Source organism: Helianthus annuus, chromosome 8, assembly GCF_002127325.2.
Source record: "Helianthus annuus cultivar XRQ/B chromosome 8, HanXRQr2.0-SUNRISE, whole genome shotgun sequence".
NCBI classification, from domain to species: domain Eukaryota; kingdom Viridiplantae; phylum Streptophyta; class Magnoliopsida; order Asterales; family Asteraceae; genus Helianthus; species Helianthus annuus.
The window spans coordinates 64724651-64742531 of record NC_035440.2 but is presented as its reverse complement, the minus strand read 5'-3'; the positions used below and the strand labels follow the sequence as shown (position 1 = coordinate 64742531).

Sequence of the window (17881 nt, the reverse complement as noted above, 5' to 3'; positions counted from 1 at the left end):
TTTTCAATAATTTGAATAACAGAAAAAAATAGTGACAACGGGCAGACCATTCACAATGTAACCCTTATATGTTTGTTAGTGTGTCAGTTAATTACAAAGAATGGTTATGAGTGAAGAAGAGGTAATGTTATTGTTTATCCGTAACTATACGGAAAACACTCTTCACTCTTATAATTTTTTTAATATTTTTTAAAGCGGTTGTAAGTAGATGATAGAAAAAATAGTGATAAATGTATAAAATAATATTATTTAATTAAAAAATTTAAAAAATAATAAACTCTAGTGTAATTATATGAATTATATAAATAAAAAATTCCAATAAGAATGCTCTAAACAAGGTTGCAGGATCAGACACACACCTTACCGAAAAATATTATTATATCCTTCCATCTCTTAATATTTTCAAATCAAATAATTCCAAATTCAACCACAAAATTTTAGATTCAACAAAATCACAATCTTTGAAATCTGTAATTTATTAAACATGAAAGAAGATGGGAAAAACTTGTTCCAACCAACATACTCTTGTATGTTTACAATATGTACCCAGTGATGATTCTCTGACTTATTCACCATAAAAACACTCATCAAAATTCACTCTTTTATTTTGATTTACAGGGTCGATGAAAATCAACACACGGTAAAAAAAAATTAAAAAAAAAAAAAAAAAAAAAAAAAAAAACTAAGGTTGTTTCCATGCTCAACAAGACGTTCTTCTCAGGCTAGATCCTCCATTGATCGAGTTTCACCTCCACTTACCACCCACGGATGTCCTACAATTATTTAGAAACAACAACCTTAGAATCTTATACATCTACAAAACCATAACTAAATATAGAATTTCAAAATCCCCAGATTTGAAGACTTACTTAAAACTTGCTCAGCAGATAGTCGTCGAGATACATCCTTAGACAGCATCTTCCTCAACAAATCTTTCGCTTCCGGAGAAACAGACCTAAAAATCTTCGTAGGAAACCGTAAATTCCCTCGCAAAACCGCTTCAAACGTCTCCGCTGGCGTTTCTCCATAAAACGGAGGAACTCCAGCCAACATTATATATAAAATAACACCCGCACTCCATATATCAACCTTCTCGTTATACTCTCTACCAGACAAAATCTCGGGCGCAACATAATACGGCGTACCGACAACTCCAGTCATCATCCCTCCCTCATTCATCCCAAACCACTCCGCGGATCCAAAGTCCGCCAGCTTCAACCTCCCTCTCGAATCGAACAAAACATTATCCGGCTTGATATCGCGATGCGCAATGCCTAACCGATGACAATAACTGATAGATAACATCAACTGAGAAAACACGGAGCACGCTTCCTGCTCCGAGAAAACTCCAGCGTGGTTCGAGATGCGGTCGAAGAGATCCGGAGACTCGCAGAGGTCCATAACTATATGAACATAATCATCGTTCTCGTATAGACCGTGAATTTGAATTATGTTTGGGCTTCGGTTTAGTAGTTGAAGAATTTTGGGTTCTTTATCGATGCACTCACGGTCGGTGGGATCGGATAAGAGGCGTTTGTCGATGGATTTGCAGGCGAAGGAGTCGCCGGAGATGGTGGAGAAGCAGCGGTAGACGACGCCGAAGCGACCGCGGCCGAGTTCTTCGCAGATTTGGAAGTCTTTGGTCAAGCTATCGCACATGATAAGTTGTTGTTAGTCAAGCTGGTTTACCAGAGATAGGCGTGAAGAGGGGGTTTTGTAGGAGTTAAATGGGCCCACGTCAGATGGGATATTCCACTTCGAGAAGGATTCCATGTCTTCAAAGTATGAAAAGGCTAGCGGTTTTCGGAAAATTTTGTATATCAAAGTAAATTAAATAAATGAGGGAAAACATCAAATAAAAAGTTTATTTTAGCTACGAAGTGTAGAAAGCAATAAGATTAGGACATGTGGCAACATTTAAAATAAAGAAAAAGAGTATTTTAGTGAATCCAACTCATTCTTCTTCCTTTTTCAAAACCCAGTAACTTCAAAACCCACCATTTTCAAAACTCACCATCTTCAACCATTTCTTCACTTTCTATCTCAATAATCACTACATTATAGTGCGATTTTCGTCACCAATCAATGATTCAAACACCCGATCAACGTGTTCTGCAGTTTTTTTTGAAGAAAACGCAGTTTAATTTCATAAAAAATCTCGTTTTTTTTTGTGACTTTGGAGATAATCACTCGATTCGTTCGATTCGAGCGCTGATAAGTGTTTCAATCATTCAAAATTCGTCAATTGTTAAAGAAATCATTTCGATCCATGTAAGAAATTCTTTAATTTCATTTTTACGATTTGGGTTTTTAATTTAGTAATTGCGTTTTACGATCATGGCGGGGTCCGGGGGCAGCGCCCCTGGTAGCTGTGTCCCAGGGGCGGCAGCCCCTGGCGGGGTCCAAGGGGTAGAGCCCCTTGCTGGGGTTGAGCTGTAATAAAAATACATCAGAAAAAATTATTTTTCAGAAATTGGCTCATTTCGAAGACAGTAATTCGTAGACAATTCAGACAGTTCACAGTCACAGACAGTTCCCAGACAGTTTTATGTGTCCATTGCGTTTTAGAAATAAGAGAGTTTTATGTGTTTTCTGGCTACTGCATTTTAGAAAAAAAAAACATTTTTAAGTATTTTTAGTCATTGCGTTATAGGTAAAACACATTTTTGAAGTGTTTTTAGTCATTGCATTTTAGGTAAAACACATTTTTTAGGTGTTTTCAGTCCATTGCGTTTTAGAATGAGTCATTTTTAAGTGTTTTCTGGCCATTACGTTTTACACATAAGACATTTGTGTGTGTTTTTGGTGCATTGCGTTTTAGGTAAAACACTTTTTTATGTGTTTTAAGTCCATTGCGTTTTAGAAAACAAACATTTTAAGTGTTTTCTGCCCATTGCGTTTTACAAATAAAACATTTCTTTGTGTTTTAGTGCATTGCGTTTTAGGTAAAACACTTTTTATGTGTTTTTGGTGCATTGCGTTTTAGGTAAAACACATTTTTATGTGTTTTTAGTTCATTGCGTTTTAGAAAGTACATTTTCTTTTGAGTTTTTAGGCTATTGCGTTTTAGAAATAAGACATTTCTTTGTGTTTTCTGGTCATTGCGTTCTACAAATAAGTCATTTCTTTGTGTTTTTTGGTGCATTGCGTTTTAGAAAAATGTCATTTTTAGGTTTTTTTTTCATTGCGTTTTACGCAACTGGGGGTTTTTCTATTGCGTTTTACGCAACTGGGTTTTAATTTTTTTTTAAATATAGCAATAGTATACTCGTTTTAAAGATAAAAAACGCTCGTTTTTTTAGTGCAATTTTTATAAAAAAATAATGTCGTATGAAAGAGTTATTAACGTTTAAAAAATGGGAGGAATTGGAGGAGAGAGAAACTATTGGCTTAGATTGACTAGAGTGCCCCTAAACAAACTCACGCATCTGTTTTCTTCCCTTCAATCTCCATCATTTAATCTTAACCCTTGATTAACTAAATGGATGGTTAAGATCACTTTCAAGTCTTCCTAACCAAATAAACTTTTTATTGTATCACCACCAAAATAAATGAAATAAAGGAGATGACCTCTAGGGAAATTTGTTAGTTACATCTAATAACGGCAATTTTTTTAAAAAAGCTAGTGGGAAACTAGCAAACACACATAACCTATAGGAGATTTGTTAGTTACATCTAATAACTTAAAAAAAAAATATGTAGGTTTGGATTAATGTTTAGTTTATTTAAGTAAAATGAATAGGGAAATATTTTTAATTTTTAAACATATACATTTACCATGGCAGGGAATAGTGCTTTCCTGCCATTGGTTAAAATGGGCGGCTGCCCCTCTTCTATTGGACCAACCATTTTATTATTTTATATTTATTTTAAAATTGCGGTTTTGTCACCAGTTTAAAATTACGCTTTCCTCCCAACTAAAAAATATAATAACCCTTTTGCCAGCAGCACAAAATTACGATTTTTCCATCGGTTAAAAAAATTACGATTTTGCCCTCAGCTTTTTATTTTATACCTGCTTTAAAATTACGGTTTTGCCCACAGTTTAAAATTACGTCTTCGCCCCCAATTTAAAATAAAATTATGCTTTTGCCCCACAGCTCAAAATTACGAATTTTCCTTCGGTGCAGAATTATATTTTCACCCTCACTTTAAATTTACTTTTTTGCCCCCACCTAAAAATAAAATGATGGTTTTCTCTACCTCAAAATTACGATTTTACCCCGGTTCAAAATTATGATTTTCCCCCTGCTCAAAATAAAAATATGACTTTACACCCAGCTAAACCAAAAATACGATTTTGCCCTCAGTAAGAAAATTACGCTTTTACCCTCAGCCAAAATTACGTTTTCGCCCCAGTTCAAAATAAAATTTTGTTTTTCCCCGGCTCAAAATTACGATTTTACACCAGTTTAAAATTACGTCTTTACCCCCAGTTCAAAATAAAATTATGCTTTTGCCCCAGCTAAAATTTACGATTTTCTCCTCGGTTCAAAATTAGGATATCACCCTCAATTCAAACTTACGTTTTTTCGCCCCCGGTGCAAAAGAAAAATGTGGTTTCCCCTAGCTGAAAATTAGGATTTTACCCTCGGGAAAAAAAAATTGATTTTCCTCCAAGTAAAAATAAAAATATGACTTTGCCCTAGCTAAAAATCGTGTCAAGGAACTGCCTAACACTCTTTTTACTTTTTCTTTCTAGCAAAACTATGGTACTGTTTTTTTAATTTATTGAGAATTTTTGGTCATCGCCCCGCAATGCGGACGGGACAACACCTAGTTTATAAACAAGTTAAGTAAAATGAACAGGGGAATATTTATATTTTTAAACAATTTAAACTTATTAAGAATTATTTAAATCTCTTTTTTTTCAGTAGATTATTGTGATAATATTATAGTTGTTTTCATTTTCTTCTCAATAAAAAAAAATAATTATATGGTTGGTCCATTTTGTATATTTATAATACAGATTTAATACTTTTGTTTTTTGGATATTACACTTTTACTCAACTAATTTTCAAAAAAAGTAACAAATTTAGGCCTCAACCATATATAGGGTTAACTTTTTCTGTTTAGTGTTTATAAAATGATTATTATATTCTTAATAAGCAAAAAAAAAAAACATTTAATATAATACAGTATATATTGTCTGTATACAGTTTGCCCATTAATATCTTAATTTATGTCATGTATATTTAAAGTGTTAAATGCACTTTCTTGTAAATTATTCATATGAATTATCATGGTTGTCAAATTCGCTAAGCACTCCCTAGTCAGTTGATTAAGGAGTTGAGAGTACTCAGTTTCGGCGTAAAGTACTCGAGAAGTACTTAGACATGTTAAATTATAAAAAAAAATAGTTTTCGGTATACATATAAAATATCATAAATTTACTAATATCTATTACAAAATACGTGAATATATATATATATGTGTGTGTATATATATATATATATATACATATATATATAGTGGAGAGTTCAAATGAGAAGAATTAAAAATTAAGAATAAAAAGAATAAAGGATACAAAGGTAATTTGAACAAATCATTTAATGAGTTTATTATTTATTTTTGCTATTCAAATTAATGAACTCTAATCATTTAATGAGCCTATCTTATAAAATAGTTGTGCACCTTACACAATAAAAACAATCCTACACATGATCTTACATTTTCAACGTTTCATTCACCATTAAAACAATATTTTGATGTAGGATACAGAATGTGTAGGACTCAAACACTTTTAAATAATTTGCGACTCATAATAAAATATGTGTAGGACACAAAATTTTCAAATAATTTTGTCACTTCTAGTAAAATATGTGTATGAGCCAATACATTAATGATGGTGAAGGAGGAATTTATGGTTGCATTAATAAAACTTGAGTAACTCTTTAAAATATTTATTAATATTCCATATCAAAATGTCTATACTACCCTTAGTAATTAAAGCATTAATTAAAAATGGACAAAAATGATATCTTGATTCACAACCATTGATTAAAAAAATATAGGGTCTAGATCAATTCATCTTTTGTTCTTTTAAGAAGATTCTTCTCAAATGAACCTCCCCCTATATATATATATATATATATATAGGGTTGGGCTATATAGAAAACCCTAAAAATTTAAGAAACCTGGGAAACTCAAAGCTCTCCACCTTTTTTTTTTTGAAAAAAATAACACATGTAATATACATGTTTTTAAGAGTTTTGGGCCAAAAAAATCAAAAAAGCGCCGAAGGGTTTTAAAAAAAAAACAAATTTCAGCAACTTTCAGCATTTTTTGTCTAACACATGTTAGTCAGTGAAGTTTCTGGAACTTGTTTATTTTTTAAAAAAAAAAGTACTCGGCGCTTTTTTGTTTTTTTTTGGCCCAAAACTCTTAAAAACATGTATATTACATGTGTTATTTTTTTTCAAAAAAAAAAAGTCGGGAGCTTTGAGTTTCCAGAGTTTTCTAAAATTTTTAGGGTTTTTTTGTCTAGCATTAGCCTGTATATATATATATATATATATAGGGTAGGGATCCTAAGAGAAGTCCACCCTATATGAGAAACTTGAGAAGCATTCTGGACCACACATTTTTCTAAGCCTTTCGTAATATACACATATGTATAGTTTAAAATTGACTATATACATATATGTATATTGAGTTATACACATATGTATATAGTCAATTTTAAACTATACATATGTGTATATTACGAAAGGCTTAGAAAAATGTGTGGTCCAGAATGCTTCTCAAGTTTCTCAACTAGCCTATCACTTCTCACATGATCCTTTTCCTATATATATATATATATATATATATATATATATATATATATATAGGCTAATGCTAGACAAAAAACCCTAAAAACTTCAGTGACTAACATGTGTTAGACAAAAAATGCTGAAAGTTGCTGAAATTTGTTTTTTTTTTTAAACTCTTCGGCGCTTTTTTGATTTTTTTGGCCCAAAACTCTTTAAAACATGTATATTACATGTGTTATTTTTTTCAAAAAAAAAAAAGGTCGGGAGCTTTGAGTTTCCCGGGTTTCTTAAATTTTTAGGGTTTTCTATATAGCCCAACCCTATATATACACACACATACATATATCGAGACAATTACATACTTATACACACATACACATATATATAGACACAAGCAAATACATTTACAAATACACATATACCTTCACAAGATTAAATAACAAAAGAATAAAGGTTTTAGTCGGAAAATGGTCAGAAATTTCCGACAACTTTCCAACCAATTTTTTTCTCTCTTTATTCTTTGTTTTTATTATCAGAATTTAGTCGGAACTTTCCTTCAAATTTTCGATGACTTTTTTTTTTGTCGGTAAACAGTAGGAATTTGGTTGTTAATATTAGGCATTTATTTTGGTCGGAACTTTGTCGGTAAGTGGTCGGAATTTCCGACTAAATTTTTTAGTCGGATATTTTGGTAGGAAATCCCAAGTTTTCTAGTAGTGATGGTGGACGAGCGGCGAGTGGAGGTGGTGGAGGTAGACCGAGGCTAGCGCAGAACTCGACGAGGCGTTGTTGGTTTTTCTCGATATTAGCCCACATTTCGTCAAGCATGTGATTTTTGAGGTCATGATGGAGGTGAATTCGGGAATGAAAGCACCAATTGATAGAAGGCGATTCGAGATGGCTAATCTCCCAAGAGACCCGTAGAGTGGGTTAAGCTCCAAACAACATAGATGAGAGAACAAGACAATAATAACTTTAATCTAATTTTTCTTCTCCTTTCAAAATGCACCGTACATGACTTTAAATATGCAAAACTAATCGAACAACTACCTAGTACAGTGAGAACATGCATGCAGTAAACAAAGGAACATGGAACATATAAAGGCAAACATGGGTGTCATGCAACTAAACGTGGGTTTGGGTTGATGATGTGTTATGCACGTATCAGTAAAGCATTTTGAACATACTATCTGTATAGCATTTTGAAAAGTCGTAATAATCTCTATACAGGGGTATTGCATCACGTTTAGGGATGAATATGTGGTACCGGGTATCGATACCGATACCGAATTTTTTGTAGCGAATTATTTTCGGTACCGAATCGGTACCTACTTTTTGGTGTTTTCGATACCGGTACCGTACCAAATATTTTCGGTACCGATACCCATATTTAGCGAATTTTGATACCGATACTTTAGATACCGGTATCGAGCTCATCCCTGATATATGGGCGTATACAATTATGAAAACACCACTATACGATTGTATAGGGGGTTTTATTAATAACGAAAAAGGTATTGCTATATTATATTATCAAAGCTGAGAGTTTTAAACACTATATTTTACATCATCATTAAATTCAACTGAGTTCAGTTTTGTGTTTTAAGGTGTAACGTTTTGTAGGTTAACTTTTTTTTCGAACGGCAAACTTTTATAAAGACAGCATACTAGTAAGATACTAGTAACCAAAGATCAAAACATACAATTAAAATGAGAAATTACACCACTGAATTCCACCTTAAAGCTTTAAAAGGGAACCTATTTTTAATCCACAAAAAACTTAGCGACTTTATATCTTCAATCACTCTTGCACCAGTTGTCTCTTTGCTTGAGAAGATTGTCTCGTTTCTCGCCTTCCAAATGCACCAACAAGCTATCATAATTAATCAAGTTTTTAATGACTTTCTAGTCAGATCGTTCCTGCGTTTCGGATATGAAGTTTCATTTGAAGTTTAGACAAAGGTGCTATTGAGATATTGGGCCCTTATGGTATCTCGTACACATTCCGACGATTGGCCAAGCGAATAAGTCAACTTCAAAGTGGATTTGTTGTGCGAAGAGTGCGTTAGGACCGTGGCCGCCTGCCTGGTGGGGGCGGCTCCTCAGTTGTGGGTAAACGGGAAACCTAACTCTACGAACCCGAGGAAAGGCTGCACAGCAGTAGTAGGAGCGTTAAGACCGGAGCTTTTTGTAGTGCTAGCAGGAATGCAAGTGAATGAATCCCATCCCCTAGCGAGTAAAGTGCTTACGTCCTTTCTTCTTTTCAAAATGACAGAACTTATGCAAATTCAAGAGATCCAGAACTGAAAAGGCATAAATAGGAGTCACATTACACCAATTTGAAATTGCTTGCTAAACATAAGAGGCCATAGAGCATCAATTAAGTGTGTTTTCATATATTGTCAGGTATTAATATCCTTTAGCTTGTTTCTCTTGCCATCAATTATGTGGCACCTGGGGAGAACCGGCAACAATCTTGATCTATCACTTCATCCTTCTGTGCATACTTGTCAAATTTCGGGACGAAATTTCTTTCAAGTTGGGGATGATATGACAATCCGAACTTTCAAGGTCGGTAACGTTCCATCTTTTGATCCTTATTTCTCGTTACCTTTCTCAATATGTTAAAAACGTTCTATTTGACACATTGGGCCGCACCTTCGCATTCGAGCCCAATACACCACTAGTCCTAATTTAATCAAGGCAGCCTACTCCTACTCCTTTTGACTTGATCTTGGCCCAATGCATTGTTCGACCCACCCCATTCCTTATGTATATCATGGTCGGCCCATTGTTTAAATGATTAGCAATAGTACAAGCCCACAAGGAAGCCTGATAGGTTGTTAATCAGGATATCTTTAAGAGTAAAACTTGTAGGATACGTCCACATATTTTGCGTATAATAAGCAAACCCTACTGCTTCCATACGTATGCGCGACAGGAGACCCCCCCCCCCCTCACACTCGAAACCTTTCCACCCTGTACCCTTGATTCTGGTAAGTATATTGAACCTTTGTTATTAATTTGTTGTTGTTCTTGTTAATGACATGTATATGATCATATGTGCTATTGTATGTCTGGGTATTAGTCATGAACACATGATAATTATTATTGTTGATAAATTGTTAATGAAACAGTGGTTTTATATGATAATAACTCTGTTCGAAATAACGAAGATGTTGATATTTGAATCTACTAATCGAGAGGTGACATATATGTTGAACTTGTTAAATGTGTTAAGTAATGACAAATATAATGGACTTTCTGTTATTGATTTTAGTGAATAATGGCGATGATGGTTCTATGAATGATTGATGAATTTGCTCCGACACATGATATCCGTATGCTTGATGCCAAATTTGTTAAACTGTTTAAAGAATAACTGATGATGATTTCGGTGGAATGACTCTAGGTGTTAATGATATAATACCTGCTAATTAATACTGGCTATAAGAAGTTCTATTAGTTATGTTAAGTTTTCTGGAATGTACAATCATACTAGCTTAGGGTACAACCTACCTTTATGTTGCATGTGGAAATTGTTCTATCTGGTTGACTTAGGGGGATTGTGATGATTTCACATGGCCAGACATTAACCCGGTGCAGGCCGCCCCACCCTAATGGGCCGTATAATATTTTAAATGAATACCTATATTTATGTTTGTTTTTGGGTTACACACACATATATTAGATTATTTACTTTGGGCCGCACTAGTATGGACAAACAGGATATGTGTAACGAGTGGTGTTTTGATGAATGAATTGGTAATGTGGAAAATATATGTGAATTGAATCTGCTTCATAGCTTGTGTGCTAATATGTGCCATGCTTGTTCATACCTACGTAATAGGAATATGTGAATTATGTGTGTAAGTAACTGACTGGCATTGAAACCATACTAGGATTGGATTGATCAAATTGTGAACACATATTTTAATCTTACCGAGCAAACCAAAGGTGAGTTCACTGCTCTTTTCCAAGCATGCATCCCAAGAAGGGATATTGGGTAACGTTCCAGGGGGAATGCAGGTTATTGGGATGTTGGTTATTACTCAGTTTCTATCATATAAGACCCCTTACATCTACCGACAGTTGCCGGGAAGGCAACGAGGTTATTAGTTGATAGCGCTATTAGGTTTGGCACCCTCACACCGTCTCAGGGAGGTCGGGCGTGAACTAATTTCCTTAAAGCATGACCAATGTTTTGATAGAGACATTGGGGTTGGGCAAACATATCTTGTAGCCATTTCGGTAATCGAGTTAATAACAACATCAAATCGAATTGTTGAACTGTTTTATACACGTAACTGGTAACTAACTCGGTAACAAAACTTTGAACTCACCAGCGTAGTCTGACACACTCGTTTGCATGCTTGTAGGTCGTTAGCTGTTACATTGGAACTTGTTGTCTGGAGTTGCTGGAGTCTCATGGGTCGATTGGAGGGATTTGTGTTCTGATTTGTTGATACTTTATGTTGGTTTTAAACTATCTAACTTCGTTTGGTTTTGCTTCCGCTGAATACTTTGGTTTTATTTTGAACTTGGATGGTGTTTAATTATTAATCAAGAACTTTATTTTAGAAACATGTATGGGTTCTATGTAATTAGTGGCTCATTGCTGGTACGTCACACGCCTATCAGGGACACTCCCTAAGTGGTATTTTGGGGGTGTGAAAGTTTGGTATCAGAGCCACTGGTTATAGTGAACTTGGTTTTAAAAACGTTTTCATAAAACCAGACTATAACCGAACAGATCCGAAATTGACCATGACACTCAGCTCCAGATTGCAAGGTTCGTCTTCTGTTATTTTATGCATTACTTGTATAGCAGTCACACACTCACAACCTACATGAAGACGACATACTAGATTTGATAGTGCAACAGTATTCTTTTACTTATGTGAATCATAATCCTGTAGTACCCATTGCTTGGCTATTTGAATGCGGGGGAAACTTTTAGCGCAACTTAAGAGGCACTAAGATGAGCATGCAAATTGCCTTATTATTATGGGTGCACACATAATAATAATGTGGGGTGCATGTAAGTCCCAGTGAGGCTTAACGAACGTGAGAAGGATTCTGCCCTATTATGTGTAAACTTGATAGTTGTAGATGTTAATGTGAAACTTGACTTTTACCTCGTTTTGACCCTTAAGATAGTTTCCTTCTCTTATTTAGAACCATGAGTGGACGTGGAGGAGGCCGAGGTGGCAGACGTGGCCACATTGCTATGATGCAGGCCGAATTAACCAACCTGATCAACACTCGTGTAGCTGAAGCCCTAGCGGCTTACCAGGCTGGTCAACCTGCGAATCAAAACCATCCACCTGCTCCACCTGTTTGTACGTTCAAGATGTTCATGGATTGCAAGCCACAGACTTTCAGTGGGACTGAAGGGGCTGTAGGACTCCTGCGATGGTTTGAGAAGGCGGAGGCGGTATTCGCGATGTGTAATTGTCCTGCTGGGGACAGAGTGAAGTATGCTACGGGCACGCTTGAGGATGGTGCCCTGACGTGGTGGAATGCCCAGGTGCAGATGTTGGGTATCGAAATGGCGAATGCCACCACTTGGGATGACTTTAAAGAGTTGATGAGGGAGGAGTATTGTCCTCGTGATGAGATTCAGAAACTGGAGAACGAGTATTATAATCTGAAAATGGAGGGATCTGAGATTGAAGCATACACGAGGAGGTCCAATGATTTAGCAACTTTGTGCCCTAACCTGACTCGACCTCCACCCCGGCGAATCGAGTTGTATCTCAAGGGCTTAGCACCAGCTGTTAAGGGGTACGTTACTGCTGCAAACCTAGACAATCTGCCCCGTATCGTCCGTTTAGCACATAAGATTACTGACCAAGAGGTCGAACGTAACAACTTGCCGCCACGTGTTTCTGCTACTACTTCGACTGCTACAGCCACCACACCTGCTAGTGATAATAAACGCAAGTGGAGCGACACCGATAAAGCAACCAGTGCAGGTCAATCCCAGAAAAGGTCCGATAACAACCACAATCGCAGTTTCAGTCAGTCTTCTTCAGTTAATCAAGGCCAGGGCAGCAATCAGAATCAGGGTTCCTATGTTAGAAAGAAGCCACAGTGCAACAAGTGTGGCTATCATCACTATGGACAGTGCCTCCGAACTTGTCGTAGATGTGAGAAAGTGGGCCATGAGGCCAAAGACTGTAGAGCCCCACAGCCAAAGCAGCAAAGCCAGCAGCACCAGCGACAACAAAGGCAACAACCACAGCAGAATCAGGGTATTAAGAAAGTGTGTTTTCAGTGTGGGGACGAGGGTCACTTCAAGCGGGATTGCCCTCAGCTGAATCAAAATGCCAATAACAACAACAATGTTGGGAACAATAACAACAGGAACAACAACAATGGGGGCAATGGAGGAAATGGTGCACACGGGAGGGTGTTCACTATTGGAGCTGGGGAAGCTAGGAATGATGGCAACGTAGTGACTGGTACGTTTTCGATAAACGACATTTTTGCTTCTGTTTTATTCGACTCCGGTGCCGATTACAGCTACGTATCGTTGGAGTTCAGTAGTCGTTTAGGATTGAGTCCTACACCTCTTGTCACTAATCATATAGTAGAACTAGCTAATGGTAAATCGATAGAGGCTTCTCATGTTCTGTTTGGTTGTAAACTCGGCCTCATGGGTCAAGTGTTCGACATTGACCTACTCCCTGTTACTCTTGGAAGTTTTGACGTAGTCGTTGGCATGGATTGGTTGTCCAAGCACGCGGAAATTCTTTGCAAGGAGAAAATCGTGCGTATTCCATGTAGCAACTCTCATAAAAAAATTTATCATTAGAATAATAATTAGTCAATAAGGAAACTCTAATTGAAACACCCGAGTAATTCCGCACTAACCCTAAAATTTTCGGAACAATCAGAATCAGAATCAGGATCAGGACCCCTAAAACTCAGGGGGGGTAAACCCTAATTGATAATTATCAATAAAATCCGTTGTCACAATTGAAATTCGAATTTTTGATGATTCATGCAAGCTAGTCCCGTTTCCAGCTAGTCTAGGAAAATAGACTGCACCCTTTACGGACCGTAAAGGAAAATGCCTTACGGACCGTAAGCATATGTGCTTCCCTTACGGACCGTAAGGGTTGAAGCATACGGTCCGTAAGCGGGGCTATTTTCTGGCTATAAATAGCCGACTTCGGGACTTGAAATTGGGAGTTAAAACGTTGGCCAAAAGCCTTCTGTACGTCGTCTTACAGTTATTATAGTACAAATTAAACACACACTGCACTCGAATCGCTGCCGCAAAACAGGGTAATTACTCGATCGCTATTACGATTCATTTTCCGAGATCAATATATCCAAAGAATGTTTAAGTGCCGCCCACATTGGGTTATACTTTGTCGTTCGTCGTTAAATCGATGAATGTTTAAGTATTGCACTTTGTCGTTCATTGTGAGAATTTGATTTCGTGAGTTATCGTGACTGCTGTATTGATCACTAACCCAGTTTTGTGTGCATTATTATTACTATTAGGTTAACGAGGCTAGATCATATTATGTCCGTATTAAATCTGCAATGTGAGTCATTCTCCTTTTTATCAAATGTTTTACAATACTCCAAATTATTTTTCAGAATTATAACTTACAGTGATTAAGTTGATGTAATCACCAAATTACAGCCAGTATGTGGGGTATTGTGCACATTACTACGGTTTAAATCATTTTAGGTGGGCGAACCTAATTTTAATTGATTTACGTCATTCATTGGGGCAGCCAATGGTGATATGACCACTGTCACAGATCCGGTCGAGTGACAAATACTGTGGGTAGTTGGTTGATATCAGAAACATGCGTAAAAGATCTTAACACTGTGAATAATAATAAATGTGTCATTTTCCGTAAAATGAATGATTCACTCAGTATTTCCCCGCTGACAAAACCTTTTTCAAACATGTTTCAGGTGATCTACTGTAATTCAGGAAAAGTGCTGGGAAGCATTTCAAGCTTAAGATAGTGGCTCAGTATAAAATAAAGAAATATGTTTTGAAATAAAGAGTTATCAGAAAAATCTTATTATTGTAAATTATCGGGATTTTATCCCGAGTTGTGAAATAAAATAATCGGGAAAAGTTTTTAGCTTTATAACGATCCTGATGTTAAAATTTCCGCTGCATAAAATCACATAAATAAATATCGCGGGATTTCTGTCCCACGGCTCCTGAAACGGGTCAAACCGGGTCGGGGGCCGTGACAGAAATAAGGTGGTATCAGAGCCACTGAGTTAAGCTAATTAAGTATTTAACAGATACTTAATTTTTCCTGATTACTATTATGTGATTATGTGTTTTATTAAATTGACTATTTGTTAGTTACAGTATGGGTAAGCAAAAGTTGCAAGATATCTATCTTAAATTAGATAGGTCAGTCTACGAAGAGGGAAGTTCATCCAAAACTAAATTTTCAAAGCTCCCTACAATTCCTGAAGAAGGAATATTTGTGCGAAAAGCACAATATGAGAATCCGCTTTCTCCTAGAAAAAGGAGTATGATTATTAAGAAAAGTAAGGAGCAAATCCAGGAAAAGAGAATTAAAAAGGAAACCCAGGAGTTAATCAATAAATCACCTTGGGAAGATAAACTAGATGAGAAATGGGCAAATTTGTATATGCTAGCCACTGTAGCAGAACATGCAAATCTTTAAATACCCTAAGTCTAGTAATAACACTTCTCAGTAAATAAATAAATAAATCTGAGTGTGTTCTTTCCTGTTATTTTGTACAAATAGTGTGCAATAAAACTTCGATGTTTATTTGTTAAACTTTGTTCCAAAGTTTTAACTTAGCGTTTCTGTGCATTTTGCATATATACTACACAGCATGAGCGAGATATCTGAAGCTTTTCAGAACCTCAATCTTTACCTGGTGAATATAGAAGTTTCCCAAGAGTTTACTGGATACTTTGCTGATGTGGACCAACCTGTAGAATTCCATGCTCCACCTTTGATAAAGCCAAAACGAAAGAAAAAGAAGAATTATGTATGGGGTAGTCGTATTCGTAGGAAAAAGCCAGTTCCGAAACTTCCTAAAATAAACAACCCTTTAGAAAAAGGAAAAGAAATTGTAATCAAGGAGAGTTCTAAACAGCAAGAGATGGAAACTGAAGTTAGGAAAGATTCTAGGCAAATGGAAATACAGTTTGAGGAATATTCTAAAGAAATAGAAATGGAAGTAGGACAAGGTTCTAGACCAACTCAGGTAGAGATCGGGGAGAGTTCAAACCAAAACCAGGGAATAACTTTTCAGGATAAAATAGATTTTCTATTGGCAAACTATGAGACTATTCAGCCTGTCAATACAAATGTTTTTACCTATCCGAGTGAAAATCCACTCCCTATGAATTTTGCACCAGCAATCCCAGAACCAATAGTCCACGCTCAACCTATAGAAATGGAAGAATGGTGGACAAATGATTGGCAATTTCAAAATATTGTCAACGACCCTTATTCCTTCCTTCCGCAATTCGATCCAGAACCCCTACCTAATCCACCAATGAGCACTGAGAATATGGCTGAACTTCGCCATTTCGGTGAAGAGTTGATGGATGCAGGGAATAGAATCAGGGAGATAGGGGGACAGATTGCTTGGAAATATGACGAAAGGGAACTTCGTTTTTAGGATGACGAGTAACGAGGGATAGGAGGATGGTAAAACTATAGTTGTGTAATAGTATAGTAAATAGTGAAATCAGTCTGTAACATAAAATAAAACTTTGTAAAATATCTGTGTGTAGTGATGCATACTATAACGGATATGAAATGGAATCGAGAAATCGATAGTTTTGACTATACGTGTATTATAAATTGTCAGATTGTTTATGTATGATTACTATTTATCAAATACTAATAAAAATTATTATATATCATCAGATGGCAAATAATGGTAATGAACCAGTAAATGAGGTTAATCAGTCGGAGCAACATCCAGGAGATCAATATATGACTAGACAAGATATTGAAAATATTGTTGCTCAAGGGATAGCCAATGCTATTCCAGCATTTGTTGCTGCTGTAAAAAGTCCAATCGAACCGCAACATATTATTCCTAGTAAACATACTATTGAGGATAACTTCAGTAATAGTATAAACGGGGGTAATAATCATACTAATCATGATAATGAATCCCAGCACACGCCGCTCCCTAAGAAACGAAAGGCTGCAGCACCTGGTTGCACTTTCAAGGAATTTATTGCTTGCAAACCCACTGAATTTGCAGGCAACGAAGGGGCAACTGCATCGCTGCGTTGGTTCGAGAAAACCGAAGCAGTAATTGCAATAAGTAAGTGTGCCAAAGATGATCAGGTCATGTACGCATCAAAACTGTTTAAAGAAGGAGCACTTGAATGGTGGAACACTGTGTTACAAGCTAAAGGAAGAGATAGGGCTTATGCTATGACTTGGGAAGAATTTAAGAGTTTGGTAGAAAGAAAATTATGTCCTGAGTATGAAAAGGAACAAATGGCAAATAAGTTCCTAACTCATCGGATGTTAGGTGTGGATTGTCGTAGTTATACTTCGACATTCTTCGAATATGCTAGAGTGGTACCTAACCTGGCTTCGCCAGAACCGGTGCTCATTTCTCGCTATATTTGGGGATTAATTAGCGAAATTCGAAATATCGTTAAGGCTGCGAGACCTCGCACTATTGACGATGCAGTAGAATTAGCTAACACCCTAACTGATGAACTGATACGCACAAGGGATGAAGATAGGAAAAAGGAACTAGCTCAGAAAATTACCCAAGGATTTAGGATGGGTAATAGTAGTAATTTCAAGAAGAGAGGAACAGGGCAATCTTCAACTGTGCCATTCTGCAAAATTTGCCGGAAGAACCATTTTGGAAAATGTAACAAACTTTGCAATTTTTGCAAGACAACAGGACATCGTGAAGAAAACTGTAGAAAAAGATCCATAATTTGTTACAATTGTGGAGAAGCCGGACATTTCAAAACAGAATGTCCTAAGTTAGCCAACCCAGTAGATAACAAACCCAAGGCAGCCGAAGGAGCTACTAAGAAGAATGCCAGAGCATTCCAGCTAACCACTCAAGAAGCAGAGCTCATTCCGGATGTCATCGCCGGTACGTTT

General features: G+C 36.3%; 1 protein-coding gene across 1 annotated transcript; it reads right to left on the bottom strand.

The window, feature by feature from the left end:
* Positions 1-442: 442 nt before the first annotated feature.
* On the bottom strand, positions 443-1706 carry LOC110872959 (phosphoenolpyruvate carboxylase kinase 1). The gene is made up of 2 exons (XM_022121861.2): positions 870-1706; positions 443-773 (listed from the first exon to the last, which is right to left on the bottom strand). Exons 1-2 carry the CDS (start codon positions 1657-1659, stop codon positions 718-720), a joined length of 846 nt encoding a protein of 281 aa, XP_021977553.1. The 5' UTR covers positions 1660-1706; the 3' UTR covers positions 443-717.
* Between the last annotated feature and the right edge of the window lie 16175 nt (positions 1707-17881).

What these genes read in the sequence shown, in the direction of transcription:
- LOC110872959 (XM_022121861.2), bottom strand. Translation starts at nt 1,659, where the DNA reads ATGTGCGATAGCTTGACCAAAGACTTCCAAATCTGCGAAGAACTCGGC. An exon ending in ATCTGCTGAGCAAGTTTTAA is followed by an intron (nt 774 to 869) that starts GTAAGTCTTCAA and finishes AAATAATTGTAG; the next exon opens with GACATCCGTGGGTGGTAAGT.